The sequence below is a fragment of the Manihot esculenta genome, chromosome 17, assembly GCF_001659605.2.
Source record: "Manihot esculenta cultivar AM560-2 chromosome 17, M.esculenta_v8, whole genome shotgun sequence".
NCBI lineage: Eukaryota > Viridiplantae > Streptophyta > Magnoliopsida > Malpighiales > Euphorbiaceae > Manihot > Manihot esculenta.
In genome coordinates this window covers 6,821,026-6,841,804 of record NC_035177.2, presented here as the reverse complement: position 1 = coordinate 6,841,804, position 20,779 = coordinate 6,821,026, and the positions used below count along the sequence as shown (strand labels likewise).

At 31.7% G+C, this 20,779-nt stretch overlaps 1 protein-coding gene across 1 annotated transcript; it reads left to right on the top strand.

The window, feature by feature from the left end:
• Positions 1-1,854: 1,854 nt before the first annotated feature.
• Positions 1,855-8,568, top strand: LOC110605328 (zinc finger CCCH domain-containing protein 12). Its single transcript, XM_043952580.1, has 2 exons — positions 1,855-3,312; positions 7,982-8,568. Exons 1-2 carry the CDS (start codon positions 2,529-2,531, stop codon positions 8,257-8,259), a joined length of 1,062 nt encoding a protein of 353 aa, XP_043808515.1. The 5' UTR covers positions 1,855-2,528; the 3' UTR covers positions 8,260-8,568.
• Positions 8,569-20,779: the final 12,211 nt, after the last annotated feature.

Here is a 20,779-nt window from a genome sequence, read left to right as displayed (position 1 = left end):
TCATTTCCTCTTTACTTAAAACCATAAAAAAACAATTAAAACATTTTATGAAAACATGTTTCTACCCTACTAGAGGCTTCCGACATCCGAGATTCTACCGGACGGTAGGAATTCCGATACCGGAGTCTAGCCGGGTATTACAGTTTTTATCTTTGTAATCCCTGTTAACATGATCCTTATGTCAAAATTTTTAATTATGAGTTATGTTTGAACTAAACTTGAGACATGTGATGTTTACCATACTGTAGCATTTGATAAGGGCTTTAGTATGAGTTTATGTTTTTCAGTTTTGATGCATGCACAGGTCGAATCTTAGTTCATGGAATGTTATGTTTATGTTGTGTTGTGTGATTATGTATGAGATTTTATCAGGTACACAGGATGTATAGTAGGCTTGCTACGGATTCCGGCGACCTTAAGTCGATCTGAATCTTAGCACCGGTAGCGGTCTTGTTTCCGGGTCGTTACAATTTAATACATGTAATACAGAAAAGTCATTAATTGATTCATTAATGTTGAAAAATATATAGTCCTTGAAGTATTAAAAAATATACTAATTAATCATTCTATTAATTTAGCCATTAAGTATTTTACTATTAAGTTCTTATGGTAAGAAAAAATTAATTAGTTAATTATTCAGTATTATAAAAAGTATTTACTAAGTAGTACCTTCATATTGAGAATATTTTAAATTTTTTTTGCAGCACATAATAGTTAAAATTAATAGAGAAATTAATTAGTATATATTTTTTAAAAAATTTTAGAAACATTTTAATATTTTTTTTTAAATCAATTCACTAATTAGTGAGTTTTTCTATATTATAAAGACTAAATAGTAATTTTTTTATTTTTATAACACTAATAATTGCAAAAACTGAAGACACTACTGAATAGATTTTTTAAAAATTAAGAGATATTTTAATTTATTTATTTTTATGTATAATCATTTATAAAATTATTTATATTTTTATTTTATTATTAAATATCAAATTTTAAAAAGGAAATTATTGCTTATTTTTATATAAACAGTTCTTAGAAAAAGGTTTTTAAATAACAAAAATAAAAAATTACTTTTAGTTTTGAAAAAAAGTAAAGAACATAAATCTTACATTTAAAGGCACCTTTAGGTTTCTAGCATGTATTTTTCACCCATTAATTCATTTTAGATAATCTTTCCTTAATATAGTTATTATGGTTCAATTACATACCTTTGATAAAAAAGCCAACCCTTGAGAATAATAAAGCATGTCGCTAACATGTTTTATACCTTCGTTCGGTTTAATTTAAAATTAAATCAAATTAAATTCAATCATATTAAATAAATTAAAAATTAAAATTTTAATATTTATAAAAACCAAACCAAATTAAATTAAATCAGTCTGATTCGATTAGATTCAATTTGATTTGATCAATTTAAATTTTTAATAAATTTTTTATCCTTTACATTTTATTTTTAATATTTTAAAATTTAATTAAAATATTTTAATTTTAATATGATCTAATCACTCTATATTATTAAAAATAATATATTATTATTACTAATCGGTTCGATTCGATTTTTTTTTATTTTTTTATTAAAATCGAATCAAATCGAAATAATTGAAATTTTTAAATTAAAAATCAAACTGAACCAAAATAAATAAAAAATCAAATTAAATATTCAAATTAATTAGATTGGATCGATTTTTTTTATTTGAATACAATATTGCTACCTAATACTAAATGAAAATAAATATAAATTACTGGAATTCTTTTTTAATTAACTAAATTAAAATATAAAAACATTTTAATATAATATAAAACTATAGAGTATTTTTAAATAGTTGGGGTATGATAGAGGTGAACGAGGATAATTAACCCTACAAAAATTGATGGGCCTCCTCGTAGCTCCCTTGATGGCAGGCAAAGCTGCCAATTTCTAACTTGAAAACGGTGCGTTTACAGGTCTGGAAAATCTTCTTCTTGTCCCAAGCTCTTATCATCTCCGATTGCAATATTTTCGTTTCAACCTCTTAAAATTTCCATTTCTGCTCACTTGTTATCCATTTCTGGGGTTTGTAGATTGACTGTTAGATTGCGCTTTAAATTCCTCAGTGGAAGATCTAAATCCTATTTACTTTCTATTTGTTTACCAATTTTCTTTGATACGTTGTATCTGATTCTGTTGTTTGTATGCTAATTTTAAAGGATAAACTTAGTCCTAGATGTGTTTTTTGAAAAGCCATTTCCTAACATTTTGAATGCTCGTTCACTTAATTCTCAACTAGTTCTGGTAATCAAGGTTTCTTTTTTTTTTTTTTTTAATTATCGAATTTTAGATTTTATCGCTCTATTTAAACTTCTGGCTAATTCAATCCTTGAGGAGTTTGATCGAAGTTTAGCAAGTCCATTTCCTATCAATTCCATCAATTTGAGTTCATGGAAGTTGGAGTTTTTATTCTACTACTATTATTTGATTCATAGTTAGGTTTAATCTCCCCAAATCCCAAAACTTCAATACTTTTGGGTAGTGGGTTTGTAGTTAGAAGATGGATTACGGTGGAGATTTTTCAAGTGCAAATGTTGTCCATGTAATTCCTGGAGCTGGACCCGAGAATTGGTTTCCAAATTCTATGGATTCCAATTCTGTTTGGGCCACGGAAGATGATTATCATGCTTGGAGCAACTCCGACGGCCCTTCTGATAACATCCCCTCCATTTCAGACATTCAATCCTCCCAAACGCGTTCTGGTAGTGAACCACCAAACAAGAAATCCAAAAATAACTCCCAAGAAATGTCTTCGAAAAAATCCTTTGGGAAAATGTTTTTCAAGACCAAACTTTGCTGCAAGTTCCGTGCTGGCACATGCCCGTACATCACAAACTGCAACTTTGCCCACAGCATAGAGGAGCTTCGACGCCCGCCTCCAAACTGGCAAGAAATTGTGTCTGCTCAGGAGGAAGAGAAAGGAAATGTAGTGGAGATGAGAGAGGGGTTTCAAATTCCATCTGTAGGGGGATTTGGAGGGGAGTCACAGAGGTCTTACAAAGGGAGACATTGCAAGAAGTTTTATACAGAGGAGGGGTGCCCCTATGGAGATAATTGTACATTTTTGCATGATGAACAGTCGAAGAATAGGGAGAGTGTGGCAATAAGTTTGGGGCCAGGAGCGTATGGAGGGGCCTCATTAGGTGAAGGGGTAAGTGGAGGTGGGAGTGGGAATGGAGGGAATGTGAAGCCATCAAATTGGAAGACAAGGATTTGCAACAAGTGGGAACTCACTGGGTATTGCCCATTTGGGAATAAGTGCCATTTTGCCCATGGAGCTGCAGGTATGTCCTATTAATTATAAATTGTTGATTTTGAAGTATATAGGTTTTTACTTTGTTATTTTGCAGTGGCTTAGAAGTTATTTGCTAGTGAAACTTTCGACTGATAATTTTTTTCTTTTTTTTTTTGGCTAACTGAACTTAAAAAGTTGTCCGTTCTTTGATGTAGAAAGAGATATTTGGATGCATGTGCTTTAGTTAAGAAAGTGTTCCAATATGACAGAATGGCCTTCTAGAAAACTGAGACTGTTCGTTTTGTGCAAAGTAACTTTTCTATTTAAGAAATTACTTTCTAAGAAAATGAATTAGTATTTTGTTTTATGGTTGAATATTGGAAGTTGGTTGGAAAAGAGTTAATGACATCTGTAGTATATTGGAAAATGTTAACTTTTTTCAATAATAATATTAAAATTTAAATGCTAGGACTTATAAGAACTTCATGTTTTTCTATTTATAGTTTAAAGTTGGTGAAGAAGAAGAAGAACAAACAAAAAGAAAAAGGGAAAAACTTTAAATTAGAGAAAATGATAACAAAGGGGTTGATATCAATGATCAGTGTCTACTTGCTGTTGATGATTAGAGATGATAGCTTGCAGTCAGTAGATCGATACGGGTGTTCCTATGTCATTCCTAATTAAAATTCATTCTATAAGTTTCTGAAAGTATGAAAAATAATTTTCAGCTGTGAAACAGAAAAAAATCATTTGCCTCGAGAATACCTTTCATGTTTTTTGTTGAACAGTAAGTCATTTTCTGTTTATAATTTTCCCAAGTACTGCAAACATCCTAAAAGGTGGAAAATGTTTGCAGCAAATTTCTGCAAAACATATGGAGTATGAGTAGAAAAATATGGTTATGTGCTATGATTACATGTGTATGGCAATGATGCGTGTATTGCATATAAATGTCACTTGGGTTATGAACTTCTGATTTAAGGATCTTAGTTTCGTTATTAATTTTGTAGTGTGATTGCATATCCCAAATCTGCAATGAAAATTGTTGACAAAGTACATTACTACAGAGAAAAAAATCTTCAGTTGTGAGGTCAGATAAGGGGAATGTTTAAATAGTATATCGCTCAATATATTTAAGATATCCTTCTAGACTAGTGGCTTTGGAAATCTATGATCCAAATAGAGAAGGAAAAGGTCCTGTAAGTGCTAAAGTAATTTGCATGCATAATGGTTGTGTTAGTCAAAAGCAAGCTACCGTTATGCGTGCTAGTGAAAAATGCTAAACCAGATGGGATTTTTTGTTCATTTTTTAATTTTCTTTTTGGGATGGAATTTGCAGATATTTGTTTCTTCAGGGCCTGTAGGTCATCTTCTTCTTCCTTACTTTCTCTCTCTCTCTCTCTCTTGATATAATGCTCTCTTTAAAATAGGATTTTGGGGACTCTTGTTGCATAGGATAAGGATGCTTTCACAACCTGTCGTTTAACTTCTTTAATTTGGATCTCTAGGGGAAGGGGAAATGGTAACGTTTGGGTTTGATAGAGGTAGGAGCTTTAGAAATGGAAATTTTTATGGAAATGGACGATTTATATTGAAGAAACACTCAGTGATTCCACCTCGAGTAGAATTACAGCCAAACAACTCTCCATTGCAACAGAAAAATATAATCCGATCGAGAGAGAAATCCAATGAGCTAAGAGAAGAAGCTCTTGGCCTAGCTAAAAGCCAAAATATAAGATAATCCTTGAAAAGATCCTCTGATACTAATATTAACTACGGTCGTCCCTCCTCTATACATGCGATGATAGGAATAACAAATAGACCAAATCCATTCTTCAATAGACTCTAAATATTTAGGAAGTCTATCAATTATAGCAAATTATATTTTATCAACAACAAACAGATTGCATTTTTCTAGTAATTTCTTATTATATTTTTGTTCTTATCTTAATAGTTTTTTATCTAATAATTGTTTGTATTAGACTTGTATTTTAATTAGAAGTCCTGTGATTATAAGAGCCTCCACTATATAAGGGATATTCTCTTTCTTTAATAAAACAATCATATTAATTGCAAACACATTAAAGATTTAAGACTTTAATCTTTAATACTTTATCATTAACGAGTTTGAGATGTTAATGGCTATCTTCAATGAGCTTGTTCATTTTCCATCATCTTATGATGTGATCCGTCATTATCCATCATCTTATGATGCATGCCACTTCAGATGTGACTCACACCCCCTAAATTGAGTCAATGGTTGGGTAAAGTTGCAATCAATTTCAGGAATCATGCCTCAATTGCCAAAATTAAATCACAATTTCCTACTACTACAAGAATATGGATTCCTTTATAATACAGATTTCAGAATCAAATCTTGTTGAAAATTATTGAGCTTCTGATCAACTTTCTCTTACCTCTAACATGTTTTATAAATTGTTGGAGTAGTTGCAAATAATGTTATTCTTCACCATGTTGCAACAATTTCTTTAAAACTCCACACTTTTTTCTTTAAATGATTGTAAAATATGTAGTTAAAATATATAAGAAAGAAAGGTACTTTATCTGTTTTTGTCAAGTAATAGCTTTCCAAGCCTTTTTAAGGCGAGTGAACGCTGGGAAAGGGAGGAGAAGCATTGGTTGACGGTGTTTGTGGTGGTCAAACGCTGTTTAGACAAACTTTTAGGCAACAATGACTGTTTTCCAGCAAGATTCCAGCATATAGATGCTGGATTTCCATAGAGTGGAAGTGTATAGTTGAATGATGGTTGTTTGAGCTTGTGAGTGAATTTGATAGCAACAGAATAGGTAGGAAATTTTCTAGCCAAATCTCTGGTGCAAAGCAAGGAAAATCCACAAATAAAAGCCTAAAAATTCAAATGGAAAATTTTTCAGTAGGTCACAAGTATTATGGATCAAAAGCTCTCATTACCAAATTGATCCCAAATCACAAAGAACCCCCGAAGGGGAAAAAAGGAAATAAAGTTCGTAGTAGCCAAATCAATTGAAGCATTCATAGCAACTAATTCAATCAATTAGTCCCAGTGAGCAAATCACAACAAATTCAACTAATTACAATTTCTAAAAAACATTATCTATCAATTACAATTTACAGATGAACATGCACAGAGGGAGCAAGGACTATTGCATCCTTTGATGGTGTCTCAAGGCGAACCTGGGGTTTTGATGCATTGTCACTGGTGACAACGTGTCTGCACGGGTGTCTGATGGGTCGATAAAAGCATTGATGTTGCGGTATGATCTCATGAGTTATAATACTTCTCTGCAGTTTGATGATGCAATGCAGTGCAGCCAATGGATCTTTGGCATGGTGCATTGCGAATCATGGAGATGAAGTTAGAGGTGGAAGTGGAGGCAAAGAAGAATAGTAAGGTAGCACGGAAATATAGAAGGATGAAAGGAATCACACGTTTGGAGGACAGGGAAAAAAAGAAAGTGGGTAGATGACATACATAGAACCTCTAAAAATGGTGTGGCATAGGGATTTTGGTTTGGTACAATTTTTGCTGAAAATAATCAAATTGAATGGAATGACCAAAACTACTTAAAACCTCTTATTGTACCACACCGATCAAATGAAAAAAAAAAAAAAATCAAATTAACTGAACTGAATTAGGTTGATTTGATCTAATTTTTCAGGTTAAACTGAAAACTGCTCAGTCTTATATCTAAATGAATTATGTTAATTTTACAAATAAAAAAAATTCCTAAATCTAGTTTCCTTTGATAGGGATTGCATCACTTAATCTCTTCCTTTCCTTTTCAACACTTAAAAGTAGAACTATTGAAGTCATCTTTCTAAGATATATTTTTGCCCTTAAAAAGAGTTTGTGCGCTTGATGCAGAACTGCAAAGAACACTCAAAAGGTGAAGAGAAACAATTGTCAATTTTCTAGTACAAAAAATTCAATTGTCACTAATAAAAGTAGATTACTACTATAATTTTTTTTTTTTTTTAAAATGGGATTACTACTATAATTATAAATCCAAAAATAACAAATGCAAAATCATCTAAATAGGAGTGCAGACCAACACTAGCTGGAAAATAATAGAACTATTTAAGCATTCTTACATGATAAATTGATAATTGATTTATGAATTTCTCATTAAATTTCCTAAATAATAGAAATATAAAATTCTTAATTTTAGAATGGAACTTTCTTGCTTAGTAACATTAGTTGTATGGTGAAATTGTGATAATCTCTAAAATTGTCGTTGATGCAATTTGTAGTTCCCCGTATTGGGAATTCCTTTAGAGAATGGAAAGGTCTTGCAGTTCGTGATCTCTAGCTAAATCACCATGTTTTTTACCGAGAATTTCTGACAGCTGTACCATACAAATTTGGAAGTGACTTCAAAGGGGAAATGTGCTGTCCCTGATCTGAAGCAATCAATTTCTGCGACTTATGAGGCAGCTGACCTATTAAATGAAGCCTGGGGAAGATAAGCACGTAATAAAACAAAATATCTGTTAATTCTCCTTCTGCAGTTGATTTCTCAAATGCTATCGTTTTAGGCTAAATGTCTATTAGCCATTCTTCTGTTTCTCCTACTTTAGCAATTACAGATATTGGTCTTGCCATCTCTGGTTAGCTCATATCAGTTTTTCTTTAAAATAAATACATGCAAACTGTTCAACTATTATTTGGTGTCGATGCATTTTAAACTTTTGATTTTTACTGTCATATTGGTCGCAGAGTTGCATCGATATGGTGGAGGGCTTATGGAGTCGGAAGCTAAAGATGGTTCTGCCCCAGCTGAAACAAAGCAGGGAGGAGTGCCTTCAAAATCTCCAGCAGATGCTGTGGTTGCATCAGTTACTACAGTTCCCCATTCAGATGTCTATCATGCCGGTGTTCCATCTCAAAGGTCATCCATTTTAATTCAGAGACCAGGGCAAAGAACTCATGAGAAATGGAAAGGCCCAGACAAAATCAGCAGGATATATGGTGACTGGATTGATGACGTTGAATAGATTTTGGAATTATAAGAACTTTTTTTTTTTTTTTTTTGAAATGGGGAATTATAAGAACTTGAAATGTTAAATAGTTGATGCAATATTTTAGGCATAAAGTCGTTAAGGAGCTGCTGGTGTTGAGTTGCAGATTCAAAGTATCAGGAGGATCATAGCACCCTAAACATGTACACGTGTAGTAATAGTAGTGTAGTTTTTGTTGTGAAAAATTGACGCTTGTATCAAATTTGTAATCTTCCATCTTTGTAATCACTCATAATTACTGAGCTATGTATTTATCTGTCGATGCCCTTGTGGCTGTTTAATGCATCTATGCAATTCAGGAAGAAAGTCATAACTACTGGATGACTCATCCACAGAGTAACCGCTAACCGATGGACCGCCTTTTCTAATCGGAAAATGATTTTTTTTTTTTTTGTCAAAATCCGAAAATGATTAAGAGATGGTGCTATGCAGATCACATTGGTTATTACGTCCACTTTCCTTTTTTTTATTCAGTACTTTCTTTTTTTAACATTATAAACTATTATAATTTTATTTTTAAAATAAATTATCATTAATTATTATTTTTTTAAATTATGAGTATTTAAAATATCTTTTAATATTTAATAAAATTTAATATTTTTAAAATAGATATAATTGAAAAGTTAGTATAAAAAATTAGCTTTTTTAATATGTATAAAAAATTAAAATAAAAAAAAAATATTGGTCGAAAGAAGTAAGGATAAATAAAAATAAGAATAGGTAAATCAAATATCCATCCATAAAACTAATGTAATACAACAATCGGTCAAAATGAGTTATAAGCTGTTATTATAAGATAGAACTACATGATAAGAGTTCAATAAGTCGATGTACAGTCCCACCAGTAGAAAGAAAGATTTGGACACTATAGCATCTGGTTTTTCATTAAAACTCACCATCTCCTGAATTGGTCGAGTTTTCACATAAAATTATCATTAGCATGTACAATCCAACAGATTCTCATTACGCATGTAATCACAGGATCATTGATCAATTAGTCGGTGGGATCTCCCATCAATTAGTCGACACCAGCCAAATTTTCAGAAAATACTATAATTAACTCCATCTTCTTACAGTATAAAAGCTAATAATCATAGAGACAAAGGTATACATTCTCTTACACAACTACTCTTGAGTTCTAAATATTTCTTGTACTCACCACATTCTTCAATTTACTGACTTGAGCATCGGAGTGGTTGCCGTAGGCGCCAACCACCTCACATTCTCTTTCTTGCAGATTGACCAATCGTAGCACACCTCTATTTCGGCCACATTATTTGGTTCCATTGTTGGGAAATCCATTGAATTCCCTGTTCATTTGGATTAAAACCGATCTCTTATCTCCTTTCTCTTAAACATAAATCTTTCTTATCTCTCTCTTGAAATGACTAGCTCATGAGCTGCTGCTAAGGCTGCTACCAATGAAAGTGCTATCATTTCTTTCACTTATGGTAGTAGACAAAACACACCCTTTATGGTCAATGAAGCAGATTTTAACAATCTGAACAATGAGCAAACACTCCAATACATCAAAAGGTTGCAAGCTACTCTCGAGCAATATAAAGCTTGGAGGAAGGCATTATTCATGGCTTCCAGGGGAAGGGAGAAAGCCTCTGTTGATACTCTAAGGACTTGGATAAAAGTGATCAAGACACGGTCCAAAGGGAAGGTCGAGTTCGAGGAAGAAAAGTCATCAGATGACATCTTAAAGGACGTTGACTGGAAGTTGGTATAGGTTATTCAAAAGTACCAAAAAGAGCAGGAAGAAGACTTTGGCCTGGATGATGCCTCGCCATTTTCAGAAGAGATCTTGGCAGAGACATTCCCCACTAAATTCAAACTCCCAAGTTTGGACAAATATGACGGGATAGCGAATCCCAGGAGTCACCTAGCGATCTTTAGGACGACCATGCAGCTTCAGGATGTCAACGACTTTATGTTGTACTGAGTGTTTCCATCAACACTCACAGGTTGGCTAAAAAATAATACCAACATTTGAGACTAGGTTTACTTCAGAACTTTACGCAATTTGCTATATTATTTAAATTCAGGTTTATTACTTGTATACCTCCTAAAAATCTCTCCTCTGACTTTCTGAAGATCCTTCATGGGGAGGGTAAGTCTTTAAGGAGTTTTATCTCACGGTTTAATGTAGAGGCAATATAGGTAGAGGAATTAAATCATAAGATAGCATGTGAAGCATTGAAGAAAGGGACACACAATGTCAAGTTCATAGATTGCCTAATTAAGAACCCAGCCGCTACATATCAACAGCTAATAGAAAAAGCCCAAAAATATAGCAGGCTAGATGACGAAGTCCAACCATTGAGAGAGGACAAAAGAACAAGTCAAAAGCAAAACCAAAAGTTAGAGAGGCAAGGATATGAAGGAGACCACATAAGTTATCCAGTTTCCCGAAGTAGGGAGGATCGAAGTAAGTATAAGAATTATACTCCATTAAATGACTCACGGACACGTATTCTAATGTGGATTAGGAATAATGACAAGGAGATCAAATGGCCTCCCAAGCTCAATCTAGAGAGAGCTAAAAGATGAGATAGGATCAAGTACTGTCGTTTTCACGAAAACTATGGATATACAACGATGGAGTGCCGACAGTTGAAAGATGAGATCGAGAGGTTAATAAGGGACAACACACTTTGAAAGTTTGTTAGAAGGAATAGAGAAGAGAGGAGGCCCAAATCCTAGGTAACAACTCTTGAAACTACCCTCGACAGTGAACCTATAGGGGTTATACATATAATTACAGGAGAACCTAGTGATGGCAAGGAAAAGAATAAACGCGTTGCAGAAGACGTCTATGAGCCAAACAGGAAGTAAGGTTTAGACCTACAGACAAGGCGATAGGACTTTTTCAAAATGATCCACTGGTCGTCAACATCCATCTAAATAGGTATGAGGTGAGGCGAGTCTTGATGGATATAGGTAGTTTCGTTAATCTGCTGACCTTAAATGTTTTTATTAAATTGGGATTGGATAAAAAAAATCTTGTTCAAGTCTCCTATTTGTTAGTAGGCTTAGGAGATAAGATCGTGGTAGTGCTGGGTATAATCAACCCTCCATTGTGCTGGGTGATAAGAAGCATAAGTGGGAGCTGTATACAGAGTTTATGGTGGTAGATATCCCCCTTGCATACAATGTGATATTCGATTGCCTAGTTCTAAATTGTCATGATATAATTATTAATATAGGTGCTATGTATCTTAAGTTACTAGCTCCATTAGGATTAGCTGTAGAGTGAGGCAACCAGAAGTTGACGCAAGAATGTTACGGACACTCTACAAAAAGCCTCAGGAAAGCAATGATGCTAATTGACTTGTTAGAGAAGCCTGATTTCCATGTAAAACAAAAGCCAGCTGACCTAATAGAAGAGGTCCAGTTTGGTAAGGATCAAAAGGTACGATTCGGTACTATATTAACTGGTGAAATAAAGAATCGCTTAACATAATTATTGAGATGCAGGGTGACCACTTTTGCTTGGTCTCCAGAAGATGTGACAGGAGTGGACCTGACTCTTATCACCCATAAGCTATCTATTGACAAAACAATAAAACCGGTACAAAAAAAAAGAAAGTTTGCACCAAAAAGGCAGCAGGTAATTAAGGAGGAAGTTAATAAGTTGTTAAGTGTAGGATTAATAAAGGAGATCCAGTATCCTACCTGACTCGCCAATGTAGTACTGATAAAGAAGGCCAATGGAAAATGGAGGATGTGGGTGGATTTTATTGACTTAAACAAAGTATGTCCAAAGGACCACTACCCACTCCCATCTATCGATAGGTTAGTGGACTCGACCTCGAGTCACGCAGTGGTTTCCTTTCTTAATGTCATTTCAGATTAGCATCAGATTATGATAGACACTGAAGATGCAGAAAAGATTGTATTCATTATCGATATAGGAGTTTTCTGCTATAAAGTGATATTGTTTAAACTAAAGAATGCAGGGAAACTTACCAAAGGCTAGTGTCAGGCATCTTCAAAGACATAGTGGGATCCACAGTCGAGGTGTATGTGGATGACATGGTGGTAAAGAGCCGATCCTTAAAAGATCATCCAGATGATTGACTGTGCAGTTGTCGAAATCGGTCAAAAATAACCTTTTTGGTTATCAATAATTTTACAACTGTAGATAGTGGCAAAAGGATCGAATCCACAGGGAATTGATACTTACCTATTTTCCTTATCAAGACCAAGTAAACAAACTGAAAGTAAAATAAAAGGGGGGTTTTGAGATTGATGAATTAAACTAATACTGAAAGCAACACAATAAAGCAAATAATTAAAGTAAAGAAATTCAATAATGAGAAAGGCTCTAGTTGAAGAATTGGATCCACTTCAGTTGTTGGGATTGATCATTGACACTTAGGTTCCTTGTTTGATTCAATAAATTAGTTATGGAGGTAGAAGACGCTTTTTGATAAGCGGTTGTCGAAGCCGTCAAAAATAAACCTATTAAACAATCAATAATAAACTTGTAGATAGTGGCAACAGGGTCGAACCACAGGGAATTGACACTAAAGATCTTCCTAATAATAACCAAGATAAGTAAATAACAAATAATTAAAAGAGGGGGGTTTTGAGTTGATGGATTAACACTAAATAACAAAAGAAAGCAATAATTTAAAGATGAGTAAATCAATAAGAGAGAAGCTTCTAGTTGAAGTATGGATCTTATTTCAGATTGTTTAGAATTGATCATTGATTCTTTAACTCTCCTATTTATTCCAATAAATTAGTTTTGGATGTGGAAGACGCTTCTCACAATCCAAATTCCTCCTTAGTTCTAGTTTGATTAGGAAACGTTCGCTAATCAAACACTAATCAACAAGTTGCCAAGGAACGTCCTTGGGGCATTGTAGCATCGAACAACTGTTGACTGCATTAAGACTTAGAGAAACCCAATTCTATCCTTGCCAACCGCGTGGTCAAGTTTAGATTATGCAATTTGATTAAATGTGTATTTGAACAACCTAAGCAATTACGGACCTAAATCATTCAAACAATATTACTTAAGCAATTTAAAAGCAATGGACCTTTATTGATTCTAAAAGCAAAGTAATATTTATGGAAAGCTCAAATTGCATAAATATTGAAAATAAATAGAAGTTTAACAATGGAGATTTAAATCTCCCAATTCATCACAAAATCTGAAATTCACCAACTTCAACTAGAAAAGAAAGTGTTTAGCCACTCATGGTGGACTAAATACACAAAAAGATGAAAAGAAAAGAAAAAGGAAGATGCTGGAGAGTTTCTGGCGAGTTGAGTTGCTGATCAGAGGATGCTTTTGCTGGTTTGGAGGCTCTCCTTTTATAGCTGAAGAATTCTATCTATCTAGGGTTTTGAAATCCCTTTTTGATTTGGCTTGTGATTCCTCTTTTGATGTTGAATTTAATTGCAACTGGAATTCCTTAGGTGAGAAACTCTTTCGTGGCTCTTGGAATTGTTTTGGTAGTGATTGAGTTGGATTTGAACTTCTGAAAACTTGAAATTCGGTTTCCTGAACAATTTCCCGCTCTGCTGTATTTTCTACTGTCAAAGTGATTTGCCCGGTGATTTGACCAGTTTCTTCAAGTGATTGGGCAAATCACAGACCTGATCACGTTTCTGCCAGTCAGTTCTCTCTGTCTTCTGCGAGTGATTTGGCCAGTGATCTTCGAGTTTCTTGGGCAAATCGCTGGGCAAATCACTGCTGTCTGTTGCCTCCGGGTTTCTGCTTTAACTTGATCTGGGCAGTGATTGGAGCAGATTTTCTGGTGATCTTGGGCAAATCACTGGGCAAATCATCCTTTTGTAATTTTTCTGCATTTTTTCTCCCATTTTCCAATTTCTTCCTTTTTTGTAAAAACAAGATAAAAACCATAAATTAAACTAAAAAATGTGTAAATAAGCAATAATAATTATGATAAAAATGTGGCTAAATTATGCTTGATCACTTTTCACCACCATATCCCTCCTTAAGCATAAATTAGCTAGGGAACGTCATTTAATTAATCACTAACAGAGCATAATTTAGGCCATATTATCATGATGTTAATGAGGTTTATTTGCACCTTTTCTGCCTTATTTTGTGGTTTTAATCATGTTTTGCAGAAATTAGGTGTGAAAATATATTCTGGTGAAAATGCTCTTAAAACTGCAAAAAAGTACCAAATATGGAAAGTTCCAAATAAGGAAAGTTTTCGTATATGGAAAGTTCTAAATAAGGAAAGAGTCAGATAAGGAAAGCACAGTTGGCAGACCGTTTGAAATTTAAACTGCAGATCTTTCTTGCCTTTTTCAGAATGTGAAGCCAAACAAGGAAAGTGCCAAATAAGAAAAGTGTCAGAAAAGGAAAGTGCAATCAACAGAAGATTTGAAATTCAAATTACAGATCCTTCTTTCCTTAAATGAGAAGTCAAATATGGAAGGTAACAAATAAGGAAAGTGCAATCAGCAGACCGTTCGAAATTCAAATCGCGAATCTTTCTTTCCTTATTTAAAGATATGCAGACACCTCAGCAGATCCTCCTATTCAGGAAGCAAGATCTCAAGATGCACTTAGCCTTTATTCAGTCCAGATTCAAGGGGATGCACTTGGCTCTTATTCAGTCTAGATTCAAGATTTGAAATTCAAACGAAGGCTCCACCTAATAAGGCAAGTAAGATCACGCTCCTCTTTCCCTTCTGAGAGCCAATCCGCGCGCCTTCTTGCCTTTTGAAGACCAAGGCACGCCACTTTCCCTCTGAAGAGCCTGCCGTGCGCACAACTTCCTTCTGCAGTGCATTCCGCGCGCCTCGTTCCTTCTGAATAATTTACAACGCTATTCTTTCTTTTTCAGACACAACTTGGGCAGCAAGTAGCCTCCTGGGCAGCAAGGAGACCTAGGACAACACTTTCAACTATAAAAAGACACATAAGGAGCCTCCCCATGCCCTTTACACACCACCTTGGAGACACCTACGGGATTCAAATCTCTTCTTCTACCTTTCTTCTTTTCTTTTATTTTTGGTTTTATTTCAGCCATGAGAGGCTGAAATCTTTTATTCTAACTCATGTAAAGGGATGATATATGAGTCCAAGACTGGCTTTGATGAATTCGACCAAATCATCGTCTGAAACAGAATGTTGTAATGCAGCAAATTTATCAGCAATCCCTTTTGCTTTTTGGACATATATGTTTTAATAGAATCAGCTCTACGCTTCAAGGTATATAACTGCATCTTGAATTCTCAAATTTTGGATTTAGAGGTGATAGCATAGGAGGCGATCAACTTGTCCCAAGCCTCCTTAGCTGTTTCATCACCCACAATCTGTGGAAGAATGGATTCTAAAATAGAGGCAATAATCCAACTAAGAACTATCTAATCTTGATAAACCTATAGAGAATAGGTGAGATTAGATTGATTAGCGGACAAGCACTTCACGAAAGCAGGTTGCGAGCCATCACTATGATGCTCAAGTGCACACCCATCCAACATAGGTAAGAACTATAATTTTCACAAGAGAAAATTCGTATAAGTTAATTCCAAAGGAATTTGATGGATAAAATTGGGCATAGGAGAAAAATTCATTGGTGGCATTGAAGCAGTCACCACAAGAGCAGAAGAAGATGAAGAAACAAGGGCAAATTCAGTCCCACTCATGGTGAAGCAAAGAGAATAAGGAGAAAAGGTTTTAGGAGGCTAGGGCTCTGATACTATGAAAGGTTTTCGTTAACCATATATTTCATTAATCACAAAAGAGGATTTATACAAGGATTTTAAAGACAAACTAGGAAGAAATTACAATACCAATAAATTAATAATACAATTCTATATAGAATAGACTTATTCCTCTTTAGCCATAAGCTATTAGAGGACACCTGACAACCTTATCTTGGAATTTTCAAGGGATTGGACAACCCTTAACAGTAAAGGCTTTTAAGGAGCTTCTCTATAAATACCTACCGTCTATTATGCTTCCTTTGAAAACAAAGGAATAGTATAAAAATATACAATGTCTACAAAGACAATGTTGTTACACGTTTTCAATTTTTGTAGATCCATTGAGCAAGGTCGATGGTATTTCTTTATGGTGGAATAACTCAATTTTAATAGAACTATGACTTTTATCCTAGCATTGTGTACAATGTTGTTACACGTTTTCAATTTTTGTAGATCCATTGAGCAAGGTCGATGGTATTTATTTATGGTGGAATAACTCAATTTTAATAGAACTATGACTTCTATCCTAGCATTGTGTGGAATGCTATGTACAAATAGTAAATACTAATATCGAATAGCAAATGATATTTGTGTATGGTATTCTATTTGTCGGGATTTGTTGTGGCAAGATTTAATTCAACTCCATTTGTTGTAGAATATTCTATGGTATTATATAGGAGATGATAATGTCATTCGAAGCTAGGAAGATAAGCTTAGAGTTTATTTTGTTCGCTCTTCCCATGTAATTGGATTTAATAATTTCATTCAGTCTTGCTTTACTAGAGTTACCATTACACAACTTTGCTTTCACATGGTTTAACAAGAGATTTGGTAAGTATGCAATTCAACAACATTTAGATCAAGTTCTTGTTTCTATAGAATATATACTCTTCTAGTTCATGAAGCTCTATGGAATCTAGTCATCGACCTTTGCTTTTATTATTGGACCCTCCTACATCATGACGTGAATTTCTTATTTCAATTTGAGGCAAAGTGGTTGGCACACCCTTAATGTTTAGGCATTATTCAACAAGCATGGAATACAATAGTTTGGAGATTTGCTATGTTTTCTTTATGGTAAATTGCAAGCTTACATATTTCAGTTGAATGCTTAACAACGTCAAGTCTTTTAGGATGCTAAAATTCGATAATGGCTACTCTAACATCAATTAGAAAATTATATCCTTCTCTTTTTAGTTTGAATGATACAACTCTAGAAGCAGAACTATTGACATAACTTCATGATATGAAAACAGAATGAATTGCATTGGAAACAACATTCTCAGATATAATGGCTATAGGAAGGAATTGTAATACTCAATTTGTTTTTATTTAACTATTATATAGAGGAGACAATGAAATTACATTGAGCACCTCTAGTGTGATTCTTTGAATGAGTGGAGATGAATTATGATATCAAGCTTTTGATTGCTAATTACTTTTGCCACCTCTATACTGCATCACCTTTTCAATTAAACTTAATCACCTATTATCTTTTTTTAGTGGGATGATAATGAATAGTCTAACAAAATAAGTTGGGTTACTTGACATCATTTATGTCAATCCAAATTATGGGAAGTTTTGGCTTTTAAGGAATTCGAGAAGTGTAATCTCGCATGTTTGATAGCCAACACTAATGAACCTTATTTGAGATGATCCTTAGATCTCTCGATAGAGGCGTTTCACTTACTTAGACTTTTTTTTTTTATCTAATTCATATTAATATAGTTACTGATGTTATGGATCATAGGGCTCTAGACGAGAATTACTAGTTGATATATTATTTATTTGATTTGCAATAGACTCAAGTAATTTTTTTCAATCCCTATGAGTTTTTTATAGACTATAAATAAATTAGCTTGATACTTCATAAAAAATAAATAATATAATGTGGAGTTGGCTATTAAATCTTCGTAAACTTAGCTTATATTTATGCATTTTCTATTACGTTCTCTTCTTTCTATACTCTTACCCTAGCGTGTGGAAAGAAATTTGGTCTTGTCGAATAATGTTTCTAAGCATTGGTCTCTTCTTTGGTAGATTTTTCATAATGTTTTTTTTTTTTTTTTTTTGATTTATCTATCTAGTTTTTTACGACATGGCTTGCAAACTTATTGTATATATCATGATTTTTCATATATTTTTTTATTAATTTTATATTATTATTATTATTATTACTTTTTAATCAATTAAATTTAATCCCACTATCATAATAAATTTATGAATATAATTCACCCTTAATTCTATTTGATTACATTAAAATTTTATATTTCATTCAATTATAATTATAATTTTTTACTAATCACATGATTTTTTTTATATGTGCATATTTTAATCAATTAAGGTTATTATTTAATTAATTAAATTAATTTTATTATTTTAATTTTACTGAAAATTGTCTTTGAAATTTCGTTAGAATTTCAAAATCAATTAAATTAATATTTTATAACATTTTATTTATTTCATTGAAATTATAATTCTATTTTAATCTATTAATATTATTCCTGTATAAATAATATTATTTCTTCATAATATAATTATAAAAGAAAATAATAGTTTTATAAATTATATATATTTACATTCGCTCAAAATATATCTAATTATTTAAAATAAATAAAAAAATATTATAAATTACATCAAATTGACCACAAATTAAATTTAATTATAGTCCATTATAAATATATTTAATAAATTAACACTCTAAATATGTATTATAAAAATGTGTATAAAATTTTTAATAAATTTAGACGATAATAACTAATTAGTACTGTTTCTTATTTATTATAAAAATCAATTAAAGTGAAAAGAAAAATGGTAGTAAGTTAAAATTATTTCATGAATTAATTTTAATTTCAAAAATAAATTTTGTTAACAGATTTATATATAGGCCTTAATAAAATTCTCAAATTATAGAAAATAATTTTATTTTTAATCAAAAAGATTATTTTTCTTAAAATGATTTAGTTTCTCTTTTAATGTGTAAAATATTTTTTATTGATTAAATTTTTTAAATATTTCAAACACGAAAAAGTATAAAAGATATTTTTTAAAAAAATATTTTCTGTGAAATAAATAAATAGAGTCTAAATAGTTAAAAATTTAAAAAAATTAAAAAAAAATTATTATAAATATTATAAAATAAATGGATATAAGCTGAGTTTGTTGTTAAAAGCATACTATAATAAATTGTGTATTACATCATTGTGATAAAATATTTATATACGATAATCAAAATATTTTCAAATATTATCCTTATCTAAATAGTTACAAAAAGATATTATCTGTTTTAATAATTTTTATTTTAAAATTTCCTTTTAATTTTTGCTAATAAATTTCAAAATTAATTTAAATAATAAATTTATTATCTAATTTAAAAAATATAATCACATTATATTTTTTATATATTCTTTGAGATTTTGAAGTAACTCTAAAAATAATTTGAATACTAGAATTATCCATTTTAAAAATCATAATTTAAATGATAAAATTATTAATTAATTTAAAAATTAATTCCTATTATAAATTATTGTCTATATTATTTTTTAAAATTATTTAATATTTTAATTGAATTTTATATTTAACTGTAAACAATTAAAAAATCACTTATTATCTATTAATTTTATAATATTATTGTTTTATATTCTTTTAAGAATTATTTAATGTTTAAATGTATTGTTTTAATAATCTCATATCAAAATTTTGATTATATATATATATATATATATATATATATATATATATATTCAAAATTTTAAATTAACTTAAATAATAAAATTAATATTCACTTTTAAAATTTATTAACTAAATTATTGTTTTATATTTTTTATAATTATTTAATATTTAAATATATTATTTCACACTGTAGCATATATGATAAGGGCAAAAACATTTAAGTTTTTTATTCAACTACTCTTGATCCTTTAGCTACTCCATGACGTATTTTTGTGGCCTTTTCTCATTTTGTGTTTAGTGTAGTTTTTTCTAATTTTTCTCCTACATTTAGTCACTAAGGTATTTTTCAGGTTACTTAGAGTCTTCCACCTTTAGTTACTCTCAGTTCAGGTAAGGGTCTAGATTTATCGGCAATAATTACTTTAACAGTCGAAAATGAATTTCAATCTATTGTTTGTAACATGAATTATATCTTATAATATATGACCGTTATCATTAACAGCTATTAAAAAAATTTAATTTTGTATATTGAATACTACCTTCTCGTGAACATCACAATCGATTAATTCTTTTATCAATATTACAATTAAGTTTATATGTTTAAGGAATATCATCCGTGGTTGATATATATATATTTTTTAATAATTTTTTTAATTTATTATAATTTTTTAATTGCAGTTAATAGATTTGTGATGCGATTGTAAGTAAAAAATAAAAAAGAAAAGACAAGCTATTATTGTAAAAAATATTGCAAAATTGACAAAAACGTATAATTTTAAATTATATCTACCAATGCAAATCCGGCGTTGCTCCTTGTCCTTGCGTCAAGACAGGGAGAAAAATTCTTAGAAGGTAACCTAAAAGAAGAGCAACATAAGAAACAGTTGATTGACGCAACCAAGACCTACAGATTTCAAAAGCTTTTTGAAGCAGCTTATCTTCTGTCGTCATTATTTTTTTAATACAAACGACAGGAGCAGTTACATAATTTGTAGGATGGTGACAGTATCAGCAGCTCCTCCTATTAGTAATTAAAACACACAATTTTAAGGTAGAATTGGTAAATTTATGAAAGTGGTCCAGATAGAGAGGTAACAGTTTCAGTATGGATGAATCA

What these genes read in the sequence shown, in the direction of transcription:
- LOC110605328 (XM_043952580.1), top strand. Translation starts at nt 2,529, where the DNA reads ATGGATTACGGTGGAGATTTTTCAAGTGCAAATGTTGTCCATGTAATT. An exon ending in TTTTGCCCATGGAGCTGCAG is followed by an intron (nt 3,313 to 7,981) that starts GTATGTCCTATT and finishes TATTGGTCGCAG; the next exon opens with AGTTGCATCGATATGGTGGA.